At 41.9% G+C, this 21,433-nt stretch overlaps 1 protein-coding gene across 1 annotated transcript in view; it reads right to left on the bottom strand.

Annotated features, from left to right (window-relative positions):
* ctnnbip1 (catenin, beta interacting protein 1) overlaps window positions 1–21,433 on the bottom strand; it is a 38,758-nt gene that overhangs the window by 8,776 nt on the left and 8,549 nt on the right. The window contains exons 2-3 of the mRNA XM_061681129.1: window positions 6,781–6,895; window positions 1,685–1,775 (exon numbers count right to left, since the gene is read on the bottom strand). Coding sequence (XP_061537113.1) covers window positions 1,685–1,775; window positions 6,781–6,876 — 187 coding nt within the window. The 5' untranslated portion in view covers window positions 6,877–6,895. The remainder of the gene's footprint in view (window positions 1–1,684; window positions 1,776–6,780; window positions 6,896–21,433) is intronic.

Raw genomic sequence — 21,433 nt, 5'->3', positions numbered from 1 at the left:
CGGTTGTCTGGTGGGCACAATGCATTTCCAAGTCATCAGCGTATTGCAGTGAAATGTCGAGGGGATGACATCTTGCTGTTTAGAAGAGAAAGCCAAACATGGATACTCGACATGCTGAGAAGGAGGAGTCATCCTCCCTATATTCTTTCAAAATACCAACTCTAAAAGTAAATATAGAAGCTTGTTTACTTTTTAATCACAGCTGTTTTCATACCAATATGACATGTATGACGTGTTATGTAATGTAACAACAGAACAACGTGGGTGTCCATCAGGGATAATCACACCAGCACAAGGAAGGAGGAAGCGGAAAAATGGGTGCTACGCATTCTGATGCAGTTTTTGTCAGGTTGAGAAAATGTCTATTTTTGTTAGTCTGAAGTGAGATCACACAACGATCAAAGTGTGCATGGCGTCATCCTCGCTACGGTAGAACTCCAGCACACTTGAAAAGACAACTGTATAATTACAATGAAATGCAGTCAACTTTAATTTCCTTTAATTATTCTCAAACACAGGGTTATGTTATTTCTGATTGCCCAAAATTGATCACAGAGCAATAATTTGAAATGAGTGATTTCTGAATTTAACTTGATGTGGCTGATTAAAAACAATCTAGTGGTTACACATTTACTACAGGCAAATTAGATCAAATTGTGGAAGTCACATGAATGAGCCTTTTCAAATCACCTTGATGGCTGTAAACGGATGTCCTTGAGTGCCGGACTGAACATTTCCAAGTGATTAACGGCACTCCAGTTAGTTCCACGAGGCCTAATCACAGCACATTGAATAAGATGAACACCACTAATTATTTATTAGCAGACAGTGGGAGGAGGCCGGCAGTCTGCCAACTGACGCTAAACGTGTCTCTTTCTGTGATGTATAATGCATACTCGGCACAGCAAAACCTTTTGCCAGTCGTGCGAGTTCATAAGTACTGAGGCTCTTCCTACTTGCAATGACATATTACCAGAGTGAGTTTATATCTCCTAAAAGGGGGGGGGGGGGAACAAAAACACAGACATAGCAAGGGCACACACGCAAATAAAAATAAAAATCTACATTAGATGCTTTTCGTGACATCCTTCCATTTTGAGTGTGCATAACATGCTTTGTAAAATGTATAACATGTAAATGACACAGAATAACATGAAATACTGCAGGTCATTGAAGGTCTGTGCAAAGTCATGCAGGCTCTCTGTGTAACGCCATGGCAGCGCCATCTTGTGGTATTCTCATGAGGACAAAGCGCCTGGGCAAAAAATGTGGTCAGAGGCGCCATCTGATGGCAAAACTCCATCACAGCAACCATAACTCACTAAAAACAAACATCACCCACGAATGCTTTATTTATCATGCTGACAGAAGTCAGAGGTGTGCTGTTTAGAGCTCAGCCCGAGAGGTGTTAAAAAGATGCACACACTGCGTACAGAGGATGATTTATTCTGTTGGAGTCTGTTTGTTTGTGTGAGTCATTCTACAGTGCTGTGGGACACTCACTGGGCTTGAGTTGGGGAATCTAAAGTTCTGCTGGGGCGCGCACGCCAGAAAATGTGCAAAGGAATTACTTCTAGTGTTCTGGTTTTGTGACAGTCACTAAGGTGCTTCTCCGACACAACGTGTGAATAACCGAAACTGTCCAGACATACAGTGTGTGCGTGCGTGCGTGTGTCAGCCTTACCCTGATCAATGTTGTGCTGTGGCAGCTGGCTCATCTGACTGTGGACCACACCTGCATAATTCTGGAGAAAAGCCTCTTCACTTGGTGTAAGCTGTAAATGATATGTAAAAAATATCTAATTAATGAAGAATCTGGAATCTGCTTTTACCAGGATACAGTATGTTTATTATTGTAGTTGGATCAATATCACTAAAAAGTGCCTTTGGAGTCCTCATCAAAATCACTCATGTTTCAAGATGTTTAAAATGTCAGCATCAGAATCATCTTTATTGGCCCAGTATGTCCAAAAAACACAAGGAATTTGTCTCCGGTAGTTGGAGCCGCTCTAGTACGACAACAGACAGTCTCAACACTTTTGAGACAAAAAGACATTGACAAAAAAAAAAAAAAAAAAAAAACAGTCACTGGGCAGTAAAGGGTTGCTAGTTATCTGGTAATGCCGGTACATTTTTTTTTTTTGACAATTGTGCAAAAAGATGTAGCAGAATAATGAAACTCTGAGGTCTTACTATAAGTGGCCAAACATTTGCACACATGCCAGTACAATGATAAGTCTCTTAGAATGCGTTTCCTTCATTTTATACCACTTTTTTCCCCATTGGATGTACAGTACATAATTTTGGCATGTCCCATACACTGCTCTGCTGAATACAGTGATTTTTAAGTGGTTAAATGATGCTAAATAAATGAAAAATCTCCATGGTTTTTCGTTCCATAAGTTATTTGATAAAACAAGTCATTTTGATCATGTATATTCTATTTTTAACCATCATATTGAACATTTTGCCTGTGTCGTTATCCTAAAATTGCTTTCCACCCTGTCATAAAAAAACAAAAACAACACTTTCTTTAAAGGAGCCTGAAACATTGGATAGTTGCAGAATATTTACACTTGTTTCATAACTTTCCTCATATTGTGTGTTGTCAATCTTAACATGTCCACTCTGTATAGTAAAATATCAATGTATATGAAAATCTTTCAGAAATGTGAAATATATTTGTTGAACACTACACAGCTTGTTGACTGAATCATGTTACTAGAGGAAAGAACACCATGTGCTCATACAATGAACCTTTTATTCAAATGTATTATAGTTACATATCTACATAACACACTACATCATAGCATATGATTAACATTTTATTCACCATATGCATACATTACATCATAGTATATGATTAACATTTTATTTATTTTTTTCAGTACCCAAAAGGTAGCTCTCAATGTTAAGAAGGTTAACTTCGTACAACATCACTCCCTCAAGTGATATTGCTTAAATTTTATTTGGTTTTGTTTAATCTTTAAACAGTCACAATAATTTGTTTAGTCATTAAACAATACCAAATAAACAACAATTACTGGTTAATAAAGAAACAAAAAATATTTTGCCATAAACTTTAATACACAATACATTTTTATCTGAATATTCAATTAATCGATGGAATGATCGCTAGCACAATCGATTCTAAAAATATTTGAACGTGACAGTCCTTGTAAATATGTACGGTGCCGTAAAAAAGTATTGGCTCCCTTCTCAAATTCTTATATTTTTACATAGTTTCCCCACGTTGTTTAAGATCATCAAACAAATGTAAATATCAGTCAAAATAACCCAAGTGAACGTAAAATGCTGTTTTTGAATGGTGATTTCATTTATTAAGGAAAAAAAAATACTCAGTTACCTCGCTCTGTGTGGAAAATGTAATTACCCCCCTTGTTAAATCCTGAATTAATTGTGGGTAATCACAACCTTTGGTTAATTTTCCACTGATCACACCAAAGCCTGTTTACCGCCAGACCCGTTCAATCAAGAAATCACTTAAACAGAACCTGTCTTACAAAAACAAGTCAGACAAAAGCTCTAAAAAAGCTGCAACAAAATGCCACGATCCAAACAAATTCAAGAACAGTCCAGAAATAAAGTTATAGGCATCTATCAGACTGGAAAGGCTTACAAAAGCCATCTCTGAAGCTTTAGGATTCCAGCGAACCATAGGGAGAGCCATTTCCGTACCGTTTATCCTCACTCGGCTCGTGGGCGTGCTGGAGCCTATACCAGCTATCTTTGGGCAAGAGGCTGGGTACACCCTGAACTGGTCGCCAGCCAATCACAGGGCACATATAAACAAACAACCATTCACACTCACATTCACACCTACAGGTACTTTAGAGTCTTCAATTAACTATGCATGTTTTTGGGATGTGGGAGGAAACCGGAGTACCCGGAAAAACCCCACACAGGCACGGGGAGAACATGCAGACTCCACACAGGCGAGGCCGGATTTGAACCCCGGTCCTCAGAACTGTGAGGCAGATGTGCTAACCAGTCGCCCACCATGTCGCCCATAGGGAGAGCCATTAACCTCAAATAGAGAAATTATGAAACAGTGGTGAACCTTCCCAGGAGTGGCCGACCTTCAAAGATTACCCCATGAGAACAGCAATGACTCATCCAGGAGGCCACATAGGAACTCAGGACAACTTTTAAATAACTGCAGGCCTCCCTTGCCTCAGTTAAGGTCAGTGTTCTTGACACAACAATAAGGAAAAGACTGGGCAAAAATGGCATCCATGGCAGAGTTCCAAGGCAAAAACCACTGCTGATGAAAAAGAACAAAGGTTCGTCTTACTTTTGCAACAAATATCTGAATAATTCCCAAGACTTTTGGGAGAATATTATATGGACTGACGAGATGAAAGTTGAGCTTTTTGGAAGGTGTGTGTCTCATTAAATCTGGCGCAAATGTAGCACAGCATTTCAGAAAATGAACATCCTACCAGTAGTCAAACATGGTGATGGTAGTGTGGTAGGTCTAGGGCTGCTTTTCTCCTTCAGGACCTGGACAACTTGCTGTGATTGATGGAACCATGAATTCTGCTCTTTAACAGAAAATCCTGAAGGAGAATGTTCAGCCATCAGTTTGTGACCTCAAGCTGAAGCGTACTTGGGTTCTACAGCAGGATAACGATCCAAAACACACCAGCAAGTGAATTTCTGAATGGCTTAAACAAACAAAATCAAGGTTTTGGAGTGGCCTAGTCAAAGTCCAGAGCGAAATGCAGTGGCATGACCTTTAAAAGGCAGTTCACGCTCGAAAACCCTCCATTTTTGCTGAGTTCAAACCAATTCTGCAAGGAAGAGTGGGCCAAAACATCTCCACAGAGACTTGAAAGACTCATTGGCAATTATAGAAAACGCTTGATTTCAGTTGTTGCTGCTGAGGATGGCCCAGACAGTTATTAGGTTTAGGGGGCCATTACTTTTCCCCCCCTTCATAAATGAAATAATCATTTAAAAATATAATTTTAAGTTCACTTGAGTTATATTTGTCTGACATTTACATTGGTTTGATGATCTTAAACAAAGTGGGGAAATGATGCAAAAATATCAGAACTTGAGAAGGGGGCCAATACTTTTTCATGGCGCTGGAACTATATAACATTTTACAGTTTGTTGCATGTGTATTTACTCGTATTTATTTATATTTTCTTTTATTTTGCTTCGTTTTACTCTGCTTTCTGCAGCCAGGTAAGCATTGCAAATGAGAATCTTTTCTCAATTACCTTACATGGATAAATAGGTTAAAATAATTAAAAAAATCAAATGTGCATTTCTCACAGCACAATATCTACTAACCACAATGAATATGAAGTTCAATGGAAAATGTAATTTTTTTTCTGGTGAAGTGGGGACATCTCAAAGGCACCTTATGGTGATATTGATTAAGTTGTACAAACACCATCACACATTTCCCACATCATTTAACTGAATAGGGTGACCAAAATATTAGAAACGCACCTCAGTATGATGCAGTGAAGTTCCAAACCACTGCAAAATCAAACTACTACTACTACTACTACTAATAATAATAACAATAAAGGTTTTATGGTTGATACCTCTGTGACAGTGTCAATCAAAATAGTATTTATTTGCAAATGTAGAATTTTACATCCAGCTCATTAGATTGGGTAGATGTAGCTTATATTAGTTATATCTAGCAGTGTCTCCAGATGACTACAGTTCAATTGTGGTGGTGTGTCACTGTCTAAAACAGATAAATAGCTGGATGAGCCAAAAATTTCTTCAATTAAACCACAACAAAACTGAGATAATTGTTTTTGGCAATAAAGAAAAGAGGATTGCTGTTAGCAAATACCTGGAGTCACTCTCTTTAATAACCAAAGACCAAGTCCGAGACCTTGGTGTTCTGATAGATTCCGACCTGACTTTCACCAGTCATATCAAATCAATTACTAAAACTGCCTTCTACCATCTGAAGAACATAAACAGAGTGAAGGCTTGCATGTGTCAAGCAGACCAATCCATGCTTTTATCTCAAGTAGAGTTGACTATTGTAATCGTCTTCTCACTGGACTCCCCAAAAATAAAATTAAACCGCTGCAGATCATTCAGAATGCTGCAGCTCGGGTTCTGACCAGAACAAAAGAGGTCAGAGCATATTATCCAATTCTAAAGTCTTTACACTGGCTTCCAGTCAGCTTTAGAATAGATTTTAAAGTTCTGCTACTCATCTATAAATCAGTAATTGTTTAGGTCCTGAATACATGAAAGAAGTGCTAATGGAATATAAACCCCGTAGGGCTCGGAGATCGACACTCAGATCAAATAGTGGACCAGAGAGTCCAAAGCAAACACGGTGAAGCAGCATTTAGCTTTTATGCTGCACACAAATGGAATAAATTGCCAACAGAAGTGACATCAGCCCCTAGTGTGAATGTTTTTAAGTCCAGGTTAAAAACTCTTCTTTTTTCTAATGCTTTTTAGAGCATTTCCACTTTTAAATGACATTTGTTGCACTGTATGTTGTTTTAATTGTACTTTTATTTTTTCCCCTCTTTGTTTTAAATATTTATCAGCTGTTTTTTTCTTTTTTTAATAAATGCTTTTAATCATGTAAGGCACACTGATTTACCTTGTGTATGAAATGCGCTATATAGATACATTTGCTTTGCTTTGCTATTTTGTGAGTTTACATTAACAACACCACAACCAAGGTAAATCTAAAGCAATAACAGATGCAAGTTGATGCAGACATGAAACCAGCTGGACAAGATAACTGCACGTTCTACGTACATTTGACCCCATTTTCTTAAGCATGAGCAGGACCCGCACTTTCTGCTGGATGTACATGTCTTCAGGAGACTTTCCCGGGGCCTCCTCGCGGTTCATCCCCCCTGCTCCTGTGGCTCTGCCCACACACACACAAACAATAAAATTAAACCACGTTAAACAAACAACACAGCTGCACATTTAAAGACTGAAATGCACAAGGTATAAAGGAACAGACCCTAACCTATTGAAAAGAAAAATTCACTTGCGTATACTGTACATACAAGTTTTTTTGTTTTTTTTTCTCTGCCATGTGCTTAACCTTGATTATTCTGTGGCAGTCCTATTACTGTATTTGTTGCCTGAACGATTTATCGAATAACATGAAAAATTCTATTACAAAAAAAAAGTCTAAGCAAAATATCTGCCTCAAAGCTTTGTGGTGATCATTATTTTTACACAGACTAATGCTACTGTAGACACACACCACTCTGTGTACAAATAAATTGGCATAATAGCGGCAAACCAGGAGGAACGAATGCTTAAAAGGTTAAATGTCCAAAGTTTGGAATCATTTAACACTTACAAAAAAGGGAAAAATGTGCAATGTGTCTACAGCAGACTTGCAGAGCTGAGTTGACTATCGTACAACAACAGCAAATCTGCGATCGCCAAAAGAAGGTATCCATGCTAGCTAATTTAATATAGCCTATCACCGCTAATTAGTACAGATTGTATTGTCTCCACAGATGGTGCACTTTCAATCACTTTATTGCACAAACGCGTGTGTTTTTTGACATACCGTATTTTCATGACCATAAGGCGCACTTCAAAATCTTAAATTTTCTCCCAAATGGACGGAGCATCTATAAACATCTATAAATTTTGTGTGATGAGCGCTCCGCTTGACCTTTTTTTAAGCATTTCCTGCCGACACGCTGCTTACACAGAGGAAAAGCGGACGTGGCTGAGGAAGGGTGCGTGAAGTAGGACGCTAAAGCCATGCCCCCGGTAGGTATATAGCGCAGGGGTGTTTATTTTTTTTTTTACCGCTTGACTGACTGGGAGCATTTCCGGGGTGTGCATTGTGCAAAACAACATCGGTTTGGCTAAGGACCCCCGAAAATGTCACCTACGAAGAGACACGCTTACGAAGCACAGTTTAAACTGCAAGCTATCAGTTACGCGGAGGAACATGGGAATCGAGCAGCCGCGAGAGAATTCAAGATCAACAAATCCATGGTTCGCAAGTGGAGGAAGCAGGAAAACGAGCTTCGACAAGTCAAGAAGACGAAGCGGAGTTTCCGCGGAAAAAAAAGAAAAACAAAACGCGGAAACAAGGCGAGGTGGCCGGAGTTGGAAGACCAACTCGAGCAATGGATTAATGAGCAAAGAACAGTCAGGAGAAGCGTCTCATGTCACCATTCGACTGAGTGCAATACCTCGGGGCTTGCCATCATTCCGGGAGGCTTGACGAACCGCTGGACATCCGTGTAAACGGGTTCAAAGTGAAGTTGCGAGCGGCGTGGGAGCAATGGATGACAGATGGTGAACACAGCTTTACTAAGACTAGGAGGCAGTGAGTTACGCCACAGTTTGTGAATGGATTGTGGATGCTGGGGCTAATGTGTCTGCTTGCACCGTTGTTCGAGCTTTCGCACGGCAACGAGACTGACTCGAACCTGGAGTGTTTGATCGAGAACTTACCCAGCGGTTCATTTTGGATACAGAAGATGAGGACTTTGATGGATTTGTGGAATAGGATTGATACAAAAATAACGTGAGTGCATTGTTAAATACTTCAATAAAGTACAATCGAATTCAGTTTTGCTCCCGCTGCCTTTTAAAAAACATTGTTTTAGCGTGCATGCATGCTACAGTATGCTTTAAGGTTTTACCATGCCTGTGCCCAATAATACGGTGCGCCTTATGTATGTGTTAAATACAGAAATAGACCCCATAACTGAGACTGCGCCTTTTTCATACAGTGCGCCCTATGGTCGTGAAAATACGGTACTTGGCAAAATAAAGATGCTTCTGATGTCACTCCGACCTCTGTCATGTACAACGGTCCACATAGATTCCTTGGCAGTGCAAGGGTCTGATTTCTACGACCAATACATGGCAAACAGCGTTGTCTCCTTCAGTAAACCATGTCGGCACTCAATCTGACAGGAGTGCATGGCTGCAGACAGTCTGTCAGAAACAACAATTTACTGACTGTCAATCGCCTCATCTGAGAAAATGCCTTTTATAGACTGACCATGGGGAAACGTGAACTACTCTAGCATCGTGTGAAAGTTCAGACATTTTCAAGAAATGGGAAAAAAATAAATGATCTCGCACCTGAGCCCCCCCTCACAGACAGAAATACACCGATAAGAAACTTGTCAGTAGCTCCAGCCGTTAGTTGGGAAGGACTCATCATTTTTTATGCAAGTTTTCTCACAGATCTCGTCCCCGCCTGCTCCTTCCATCCCTTCTTCTCTGTCTAACTAACGACCTATTTTCACTATCAGTCTGCAGAGATGCAAAATATAGGCAAAGGGGGAGGAAGTGGAGGGGATTGTCAGAAAGCGATTAAAGCACACACACACATCAAGGTCGGCCGCTGCCGCTTTAGATCCCACCTATCATAGCCAAGCATGCGGCACAGCTTCATATCCCACCGGCTTTTGCTAATTGAATAAGCGCAAGCTCTGCTTTATACAAAAGAGTCATGAATCTAAATGGAACATTGAAGGATAAACCTTGGAGGGGAGAATATCAGTATGCAAGAAATGATTTGATCCATCCTAAAAAAATTGTCTTAAAGAGTTATAGTGACTCTTGACAGTTCTGGCAATTTATTTCGGCCTCTTATCTATATAAAAGGGCCACTAATACATGTTGACAGACCCTTTGGTGCAGGGCTATAGTCAATTGAGGAGCTGGTTCAAATAGAAATGCGGCTACATCGGTGGAGCTGCTGCTTTATTTGCCTCTGAGCGTGGAGTCAGTCCGAACTGATCCCATGCTTCTTTAACTAAGGTCTGTCTCGTTCGAACCAAGTTTTGGTGGAAGCCAGGCAGTGTGAAAGATCAATTAAACTGACTGGTTGCACATTTCATCGAGAGTGTAACATACAGGTACGCCATGAAATTGTTGGACTGATTTTGATGCTATTGTCATGGGTGTGTGTTATGGTGGTTGTCTTCCCCCTGCCTCGTACACACCTGCTCCTGAGAGCATCTTCCCCACCTGTGCCTCGTTTTCCCTACTTACCCCGTGCATTTAACCTCCTGCCTCATTCTTTCTGGTCACCAGTTCGTTTTACCTTGTTGTCACGTTCCAGCATTCCTTGTTTCCACGTCACCGACTTATAGTAAGACAAGACCCTGTTCTGATTATTGACCTTGCCTTTTTGCCTCACGTTTTTTGGATACTGTTGCCTTTTCGGATTGCCTGCCTGTGTACCGACCTCTGCCCGTTTATTAAACCTCTCTTTTTGAAACTGTCCATTTGAATTGGAGTCGTGCATTTTGGGTCCTGTCCTTTGTTCCGTTCACGACAGAATGAACTGGCCATAAAATGGATCCAGCAGACTCAGACCCGGTGCGCAAAGCCCTTCAAGCGCAGGGTCAACGCATCTCGAAGCAGGATGAGCAGCTTGCTCCCCTCCACCTTCATCTAAAGGAACTGTCACAGCATCAGGACACTATGATGAGACAGGTGGCCTCACAGTTTAAAGTTCTAATGAATATGGTTCAGAACAAGGAACCAGCTGGCATAGCACCCGATGCCACCACTGTACCACCGTTTCCATGTGAATAAGTCACCATGCCGCCACCTGCCACCTCCGCTGCTGTCTGCCCACAGCTCTCTCGACGGGAGAGGTTCTCTGGAGTTTCTGGGAATATTAAGCCGTTCATCACTCAGTGCGAACTGCACTTTGAGCTGCAGGCAGCTGCCTTTCCCACTGAGCGGGCAAAGATCTCCCACCTGACTGGTCGTGCGGAGGCGTGGGCTACTGCTGAATGGAGCCGCAATTCTGCCGCGTGTCATTCTTGGGCTTCTTTTGTAAAGACTATGGAGCAAGTTTTTCAGTATTCCACACCAGATTGTGAGGCAGCTCACTCCCTTTTCACCTTACAACAAGGCAAGCGCAGGGTGTCAGATTATGCGATTGAGTTTCGCATTCTAGCAGCTGAGAGTCAGTGGAGCAACAGGGCACTACTCGATGCATTTTTTTCAAGGACTATCCCCTCCCGTCAAAGATAATTTGGTCTTACTAGACCTGCTGACCGACTTTGACACTCTCATCGCTCTCGCCATAAAGATTGACAAAAGGCTTTTGGATCGCGAGCTGGACGGAGAACGGCGGAAGGAGGACTTGGAGGACTAGCCTCGGTGACCAGCCAACCCAAGGCATATCCCCTGTTGCCAGTCTCAATCCACTGGCTAGCGTCACCACGGATGAACCCATGCATCTGGGCAGGTTCCGTCTCTCCCCTGAGGAACGTCAATGCCGGCTGAGGGAAGGGCGGTGCTTCTGGTGCGGGCAGTTGGGTCATTCCGTGAGCAACTGTCATGTCAAAGTTGCCGGTAACAAGGCTACGGGAGCGGTGAGTCTAAATATCATAAAGGAAGACCCTACCCAGGTTCTTCCTAAAGTGACACTATGCTCTCCAGATCAAGAGATTCGTACATCTGTATTGATTGACTCTGGTTCTGAGGCAAATTTGCTCAACTCCCTCCTCGTTAGACGTATACACCTTAGAACCTTTCAAGTAAGACGCCACCGCAACGCTTATGCTGCAGACGGCAGTTTTATGGCCAAGATCACTCGCCGCACCCAAACACTCACATTGACATTTCCTGATTCTCACTCAGAACGCATTAGTTTTCATCTTTTTGACGCTATGAATTATGACCTTATTTTAGGGTCATGGTTGAAATTACATTACCCCCACATTGACGGGTCCTCTGGGCATGTTATGTCATGGGGAAGCAATTGCGCCCAGAACTGTTTCAAGTCTCCATGTAATGTTCAGGGATATGTTTCAAATGAAATTCCACAGACCCTATCTGGGGATCCTTACTTGTCTCAAGTCCCCACCTGTTACCATGACATTAAATAAGTTTTTTTCCAAGTCCAAAACCAAATCTCTTCCACCCCACAGACCTTATGACTGTGCAGTTGACTTTCTGCCTGGAACCACACCTCCACGGGGGAGTTTGTTCTCTCTTTCAGGGCCGGAACACAAGGCTATGAGGGAGAATGTGGAAGAATCACTGGCAGCCGGGATCATTCAATTCGTTTCACGATTTTGGACGGAGTTTTGCAGTTTAATAGGTGCTACCGTCAGTCTGTCATCTGGGTTTCATCCTGAAACCAACGGACAAACTGAGAGGCTGAACCAAGACCTGGAGACGATGTCTTGCTTCACAGGAGCCACAATCCTGGACTCAGAAGCTGGTTTGGGTCAAGTTCTCTCACAATTCTCTCCCCTCTGCATCCTCTGCCTTTTCACATTGTGCATGGTTACCAACCATCTGTTTCCTGCCATAGCCCCAGAATCCACGGTTCCAGCTGCATTGACCTTGGTGAGACGCTGGAGGAGGACCTGGGAGCGAGCCCACCAAATGCTGCTACGCCAAGGACAGTCTTACAAGACCGCAGCTGACCGTAGGAGGACATCGGCCCCGAACTACAAAGTGGGTCAGCGAGTTTGGCTCTCTACCAAGCATATTCCACTCCGGGTGGAGTCCCGGACACTCGCTCCCAGGTTTGTTGGGCCCTTCCCCTTCACAAAGGTCATCAATCCTGTCACCATGAAGCTTAGGCTCCCAAGATCGAAGCGGGTCCACCCTGCATTTCACGTCAGCGACTCAAGTCCGCCCTGGAGTCCCCTCTGGCCTCCAGGCCCCCTCCTCCCCCCGTTTCGTTTTAAACCCCTCTTTTTGAAACTGTCCATTTGAATTGGAGTCGTGCATTTTGGGTCCTGTCCTTTGTTCCGTTCATGACAGTTATACTGTACGTCGCCTCAATGGATTTGAAATAAAACACAAGATGATCGTAAAGTGTCAGAAATTACCCAACTACATTTTAGGTAGATTACCTTGATTTTCAGTGGTTCAAAAAAGTATTTACTTCAGAATAAATTAAACAGATATTTGGGAATTAATACCACGTACTGTACTAATACAGTGAACACCCACCTATTTACGGTTTGCAACCCACGGATTCACCTTTTCACATTTTTTTTCTGTGGAGCCTATCCTCAGCCATTTGCTAAAACACTCACTTATTTGCGTTTTTGTGGGCTTTCTGTAATGATGCAATGCCATAAGATGGCTAAGAGGTGAAGCCCTGACTAATAGGAAAGTAATACTTGGTGTCAAGAAAGTACAATATGTTGACGTGAAACATCATGACAGTTGTTCCAAGATCTGTTGAGGAGGTGCTAAGTTGAGCTCAAGTTGTCAGCGGAAAACATTACAGTCAGAGAGAGTTCGTCATATGTGTATGCTTCCGTTCCGTTGAGTGGCTATTAAAAGCTCAAGCTTCTAAAAAAAAAAAAAAGAATAATAATCTAATCAACTGTAAGCCATTTATTTTCAAGGGCAATGTTTTAAAATGAGTTTAAAATGATATTGAAGTGTTTTGGAATCATAGTGGTATAGTTACAATTTACACTACATAATATAGGAAATTATAATTGTTTTTTGTGTGCGGGGCATCAATTATCGGTACTCACATTTTTTCACTATCAGCAACAGGCAGGGCTCGGCCCCTAAATATAAAGTTTTTACAAAAAAGCACAAACCATTCGTGTAATCCAAAACCTGGAAAGCCATATTATACTTTGCCACAAATATGTTTTCAAATCAGAATTCGATCACAGTGATGGGAAGAGTAAAATATGGGAAAGTAAAAAAAAAAAAAAAAAAAAGGAACAGCAGATGATCCAAAGCATACGACACATTTGATCCCCAAACTTCTTTGCATTAGAAAAATAATATTGCAATATAAATAAACATGCTGCCTTGGATCTAGGGGATAATCTATGACTAATAGTTTAAAGGCACTGCCTTAAATGCCCCCCCCCCCCTCCACCAAGATTGGAAATTATTATACAACAAAGGGTCATTAATATTCATATCCGTTTTGAGACGATAACATTTTAACATCTGCTAGAGCCGGGAGAAAAGGCTGTTACGTTCCAAATTTATTGTCTTCATAAAACAGACCTACTGCTTTCATGACAGGGGCATTTGGATCCACTATATGTTGACGCTTGATGTTTGAAAACGTGGACATATTTAGTGTCCTCACGGTGCCCAGGCTGCATACTGTCCTCACTCTCGAAGGGTGTAATTTGTATTCTTACCAAGCTAAAAAAAATTCTTCTCCCTTACCTCACTTTCGATATAACTGTATGTAATGAGAGGAGCAAAGCAGCTCTAAACATTTCTTTTGAGAAAGTCTCTGTATATTCAAATAAAGATCTCCATGATGTTTGATGTTACGGAAAGCAATCCATCCATCCATCCATTCTCTTAAGTGCTTATCCTCACTAGGGTGGTGGGTGTGCTGGCGCCTATCCCAGCAGACTCCGGGCGAGAGGCAGGGTACAACCTGAACTGGTCACAGCCAATTGCAGGGCACATAAACAACCATTCGCACTCACATTCACACCTACGTACAATTTATTGTTCAATTAACCTACGAACCTACAAATCAGGCCTTACAATCAAACAAAGTTATTTTTAAGTAGATACAGTAAATATAATTTGACAACTTAAGCAAATGTACTTTTTTTTTTTTTTTTTAAAACTGATTTGGAAAATTCATGGACAATTACATTTTAGCATGAAACTTTTCAGATTAAAGAGTTCTCACATTGTGGTATATAAATCATTACAAATACAGTACATCGAAAACATTTAGGTAATTATCAATGCTGTTAATTTAGTGCAGCAGTGGCATAAACCTTACAGTGGATTGTTAACCTGAAAAAACAGTTTACAACGTACAATCATATTGTCAACAACAATATTTGAAACTATAGCTCAAAGAAAGTAAAGACATCTATTCTTGGAAAACATCTTTTAAAAAAAAAAAGGCGAAAAGAGCAATGAACAAAACAAAACCTATAAATGCTGTTTTGAAAGAAGTCAGAAGTGTATCAATACATCTTTAGGTTGAATTACTTTATCACATGCTCTCCTCTGTGTTGGAAATTTTAGAGCATTTTGAGGATGACAATAAAGACGCTGTCAAGCTCCTTGGTTTGGGTCTAATGTTAGGTGGGCTGGATATACACTCATCCCTTGATGGATGCTCAACTGCGATCAGAAAACCGCAGCTAATATTCCAGGCAGATTCAAAGGGGTTCTTTAATGCTGATCTTTGTCTACCCCAATCCCCTCATCACTTCTCCACGGTGTGTTGGGCCCTTGTCAAGAGTTGTGAGGCTGAGGCCCTATGGGCATTACAGCTCAACATAAATATCAACACAATGACGATGGCATTTCTACACAGGATTTGTAACACGAGAGGTGTTAAAATACAGCAATAATGGGATTGGAAGGTCAATTTGTTAAATTCTGAACTAGTTTATTTCTCAATAAAATTCACCAGGAAACAGAACTTATATTGGCAGTATAATGATGATTAAAAATACAATTTTAAAATATACACAAATTGTGGTTGTCTTAGTCCTTGAAGGGGAAGTAAACTCACCTTTTTGCAAGAATACATTGTATGTGCCACCATGAATTCATTAATTATTCAGTTAAATTCTTATTCCGTGAGCGTAATAACCAAAATACTGTGTTTTGATTAGTTGTGGCACATGGAAAGTATTCTTGCAAAAAATAAATAAATAAAATTGGGTTTACTTCCTTTTTAGTAGGGATGGCTGTAATAACAAAATGTAAATGAAGCACACTACTTGGCTGCAACCAGCAGAGGCTCTATCGATTCAATCTTTATTCGTTTATTGCCTGATGATGACGAAAAAGGCAGTTCAGAACATTCAGAGTCTCCCATTCCCATTGCAACATAATATAAACAAGTGTAAAGTAGGCTCGCTAAGTTACCACGTCAGTTCGGCTGTATTACTCTTACAGTGTTTACATTCATTTTGATAGACCATATTCATGTTGGCAGTCTCATAAATCTCAAGAAATCTTGGTACTGTATTTTATTTTGTTGTTATGCATATTTGTGAAGTGGTTTTATTGCACCTCAGACCAAAACTGTCTTTTTGTCACGATTGATCATATTCTGTATTTATTCAGGATTAAAACAAAAACAACTATTTCATGACATATTATTCAAGCAGCGAAACAGTGGACGACTGATTAGCACATCCGCCTCAGTTCTGGGGACAGGGGGTCAAATCCAGCCTCGCTTGTGTCGAGTTTGCATGTTCTCCATGTGCCTGCATGCGTTTTCTCCTGGTACTTCGGTTTCCTCCTACATCCCAAAAACATGCACGGTAGGTTAAAAGACAGTCGCTGCCATTGACGGCTTTAAAAGTCAAATATCCATGTTAACTGAGAGGACTGGCAGTGAATGAGTTTAACCAGCTCAGGGTGTACCCTGCATCTCGCCCGCAGTTGGCTGGGATAGGCTCCAGCATGCCCGCGACCCTAATGAGGATAAGCGGTGTAGAAAGGATGGATTACTCAAGCAATATAAATATCTGTGGAAAAACACCTGTTCATTAGTATTGGAGGGAGCAATCCTATGAGGCAATTCGGGGAAACTTGTGCAACTTAATGGTAGTCAGTCAAGGAAACATAGTCAAATGCCAATCACTAGTCACAGATACTGTCTAATCAACATTTCTTGGCTGACAGAGAGAACAATCATGGCATTCGTTGGGACTTCCTAAATCCCTAAGCATTGGTTTATAATATCATGATTTGTTTTGACAGTTATCCTGACAAATGCTTTTAATAGAGCACAAAGTTTCCATCAGTTTTATGCACGAGTTTAAGACCAGGACTTCCTTTAAACGGATGACCGATTTACGACAATAATGGAATTGTTGTGTTGATAAATGCTAAATTAAAAGCATACTGTGCTCGTTATTTGTTTTATTTGTTTTTTCCCAAGATGGGAAAACTATTCATGAGGATTGTTTTAATGTCTCGTAGTCCGTCTGGTAAAGAAAATAAATGACATTTGGATTTACAACTACCGTATTTTCACGACCATAAGGCGCACCTAAGTCTTAAATTTTCTCCAAAATGGACAGGGCGCATTATAATGCGGCGCGCCTTATGTGTGCACAGAGTTCCAAAATGTGTAAATGTTGTTGTGTGACTTTGATGAGCGTTCCGCTTGACTGACTGGGAGTATTTCCTGCCCACACCCTGCTTATATAGAGGAAAGGCGGACGTGACTGAGGACAGCATGCAGACGTAAAGGGGGAAGGTTGCATGTGACAAAGGACGCTAAAGGCACACCCCCAGTAGGTATATATCGCCGGTATGTGCATTGTGCAAAACAACATCGGTTTGGGTAAGGACCCCCGAAAATGTCACCTACGAAGAGACATGCTTACGAAGCACAGTTTAAACTGCAAGCTATCAGTTACGCGAAGGAACATGGGAATCGAGCAGCCGCGAGAGAATTCAAGATCAACGAATCCATGGTTCGCAAATGGAGGAAGCAGGAAAACGAGCTTCGCCAAGTCAAGAAAACAAAGCTGAGTTTCCGTGGAAACAAGGTGAGGTGGCCCGAGTTGGAAGACCAACTCGAGCAATGGATTAATGAGCAAAGAACAGCCGGGAGAAGCTCTCTACAGTCACCATTCGACTGAGTGCAATAACTCGGAGCTTGCCATCATTCTGGGAGGCTTGACGAAGGAACTCCAACCGCTGGACATCGGTGTAAACAGGGCGTTCAAAGTGAAGTTGCGAGCGGCGTGGGAGCAACGGATGACAGATGGCGAATAGAGCTTTACTAAGACTAGGAGGCAGTGAGTTACGCCACAATTTGTGAATGGATTGTGGCTGCTTAGGCTAACATGTCTGCTTGGACTGTTGTTCGAGCTTTCGTAAAAGCCGGCAACACTTCTGAGGAGCCGCACGCCAACGAGACTGACTCCGACAATGACGAGAGGGAACCTGGCGTGTTTGATGGAGAACTTGCCCAGCTGTTCATTTCAGATACAGAAGATGAGGCCTTTGATGGATTTGTGGATGAGGATTGATAAAAAAATAACACGAACACATTGTTAAATACTTCAATAAAATACAACCGCTGCCTTTTTAAAAACATTATTTTAGCGTGCATGCATGCTACTGTATGTTTTAAGCTAGCGTATGTTTTACCATGCCTGCGCCCAATAATACGGTGCGCCTTGTGTATGTGTTAAATGCAGAAATAGACTCCGTAACTGAGACTGCGCCTTTTAATACGGTGCACCTTATGGTCGTGAAAATACGGTATACAAGGAGATACTGCAAATGAGATGGGGCTCCATCCATCCATCCATCCATCCATTTTCTACCGCTTATCCGAGGTCGGGTCAAGGGGGCAGTCGCTTTAGCAGGAACACCCAGACTTCCCTCTCCCCAGCCACTTCATCCAGCTCTTCCGAGGGGATCCCGAGGTGTTCCCAGGCCAGCCAAAAGACAGTCCCTCAAACGTGTCCTGGGTCGTCCCCGGGGTCTCCTCCCGGTGGGACATGCCCGGAACACCTCACCAGGGAGGCGTCCGGGAGGCATCCGAATCAGATGCCCCAGCCACCTCAAACCTGCTCCTCTCGATGTGGAGGAGCAGCGACTCTGAGATTCTCCCGGATGTCCAAGCTTCTCACCCTAAGTGTTTCCTCCTATCTCTGCGGAGGAAACTCATTTCGCTTTTTAGTACTTATTTGCTGAATGTCACAGACATCATCGCAGTGGTGTAACATTTCTAAAGGACATCACAAATTTACATTAATAACACTTTAAATGACACACACTGGTCTAATCATTCATGACATAACGTTTAACACCAGAGCAAGAGAAATTCAGAAAAGACGATTAACACTAAGCAGAGTCGGCTTCCAGAGATGACATGCAATGTGATAAGTCCTCATACAGGTATTTGCACAGGGTTATGAAGACCAGAGAGTGCTGGTGAGGGATGGCCCAGTCCACTTGCGCCACTTGCTACTTGGCTGAATCTGCAGCTCACATGATACACAACATCGGACAGTTTTCCACAAACTGAACTCCTCCAGGAAGTAGATGCATAGGAAATAAGCCAAAACTGAGTCTCTTCCCAAATGTCCAGTCAGTTGAGACAGGCAGTAAACGTCTACTCTGAACTCTTTTTGAACTGGACAAAACCAGAGTGAGACAAATAACTTAAATTCACAAGCGAGGTGGTCTCGTCACCTCAGCGAATATGTGGGGAAATACAAGTAGGCTGCAAGCATAGTGCAGCGGGTGCCAGTTGAACTGCCAACAAGCTGGCCCTGTTCTGCAGAGCAGCTACATAACCACAGGGATAAAACGTACTGGAATATCCAAGTAAATTTGGAAAGTATTCTGTTTAACTGTTTAGCTGCCCACTAGCTGCTCTGCATAATATGCAGGTCCATATTGAAAACAGTGACTAAACTACCGCCATGTATACTACAAGGCATCTTCCAATTCATTAGCCTAATATAGCATAATCACTCGCCGTTCTTAAACTGTCACAATATCAATACAAAAACAAAGCGCTTGTTAAAATTAGTTTTTGTTTTCCTTATGTCTGTGTAGTGTCAGTCACCTAGCTCATGATAATCCAAAAAGGTTGAATTGAGACAACTCTATTGTTATGGTTTGTATAATTTTTACATTTTTTCTTGTTATGACAACGCTCAAAAATGACTTAGGTAATATTAGGCTAACAAACTGTATGATTTGTATATATACTATACTATATAAATAGGGTCTCGTCGGTTTACGATAGTAGTACCAGCATATTAGGTTTTGACTTTTCTAACGGCATGCAATGAACTCATTTGCACAACGGCATTAGAATACAGGAAATCCTCGATTTACGAACAAGTTCCGTTCCTACGCTGGCGACGTAACCCGAATTTCACAGTTAGTCGAAATTTACGTCGAAATACTTATGTTACGGGTATTGTCCCACGTGATTGTGACAGCAAGCTCAGTGTGTGTGGGCGTGTGCGTCGGTGTCTGAGTGAGACGGGACTGTGCAGGCGTCGTCCGGCGGGACTGCTAAGGAGGAAGGAGTGCGCGCAGGTGCGAGTGTGTACAGTGGCAAGTATAGTGATGGCGACCGGGGAAAAGTAGCTATTAGCGGAGGACCCGTTGACGTTGAATGTCCAGAGGAGCGAATAAAGCCATTAAAGCAGCAAATCGGTGCTTCGTGCCTTTATTGTTGCCGCCACCCAGCTCAGCTGTGCAACGAGAGAAGGGAGTTAACCCCGAGGAGGACAACCTCGGGTCTCCCGACCACGGTCAGGTGACCGTAGCAGGAAAGGTTAACACTTCGTATAAAGAAACTCAAATACATTAAAATAAAAAAATAAGATGCTGTACTTACCATTACTGCTGAGTGTGAAAAAAGGAGGGCGGAAAAGGCAAAGATACTCCCGGCGCACAAACACAGACAAGCACTATGCACTAGCTAAGCAGAAACATTATGGTGCTGGGGACAAAATGGCGGACGAGGCACAGGAGTCGTAAAGTCGAAACGTCTTCCTGTATGTTGTCCCACGGCAGAAGCAAGCACACTCAGTTACCACCATACATTTGATTGTTTTAGATGGCCTATGGGTGTTTTTCATTCAAATATTTATTTTAATTATGACTTAATACATACATATATATCACAAACAGCTTTTGGCCAATGTTGAGCATGTAAGTGCGGTTACAAATAGGGCTGCAATGATTAATTGAAAAACCCTCATAATTGGATCTTAAAAAAGGGTTGAAGCAAAAGCTCTGCCTTGAAGCTTCGCGGGGATCAATTTTCCACACGGACTAATGTTAGTTGCACGCACAACTCCGTGTAGAAATCAGGAGGAACGAGTCCCTAAAAGAAAAAGAATGACCAAGGTTTGAGATCATATCATACTTAACAAGGAAGATAATGTGCAATGTGTACCACAACTGTCCATCTATGATCACCGACACAAGGTAACGTTAGCCAATTCAACATACCTTACCATTACTAGTTACAACTTATTGTCATGCCTCCGCAAGGGGTCAAGGATAGCAACAGTCACTGGTGCACTTTCAATAGCTTTATTGACCAAACTGTAAGAAAACAAACACAAATATACACGAGTTGCTGATGGCCTCAACTCAAGTCACACAATACGGCGATATTATGACTCCCACTGACTTCTAGGCAGGACAGGCCCCGCTGCAATATGATTGGCTGCTGCATCGCGGAAAGGGTATGCTACTCAGTGACTATTTCCAAATATCTTTCACATTTGTACAAAATAAAAAGTTTGTTCTGGCGAGGGTTAGGTTTGGTAAAAGTTAGTGGGATTCATAACGCTGCCACACTGAAGTCAGATACTTTTCCCCCCCCTGAAAGCAGTAGGGTGTGTCCCACTGGATGCAGCAGCCAATCAGATTGTAGTGGCGCTTGTACTGCAACCAATCATATTGCAGCGGGGTGTGTCCTGCCTACAATTCAAGTGGTATTCATAACTCC

This window comes from Phycodurus eques, chromosome 1 (assembly GCF_024500275.1).
Source record: "Phycodurus eques isolate BA_2022a chromosome 1, UOR_Pequ_1.1, whole genome shotgun sequence".
NCBI lineage: Eukaryota > Metazoa > Chordata > Actinopteri > Syngnathiformes > Syngnathidae > Phycodurus > Phycodurus eques.
Note: the sequence above shows the minus strand (reverse complement) of the source record. Positions and strands in the feature narration are given on the sequence as shown.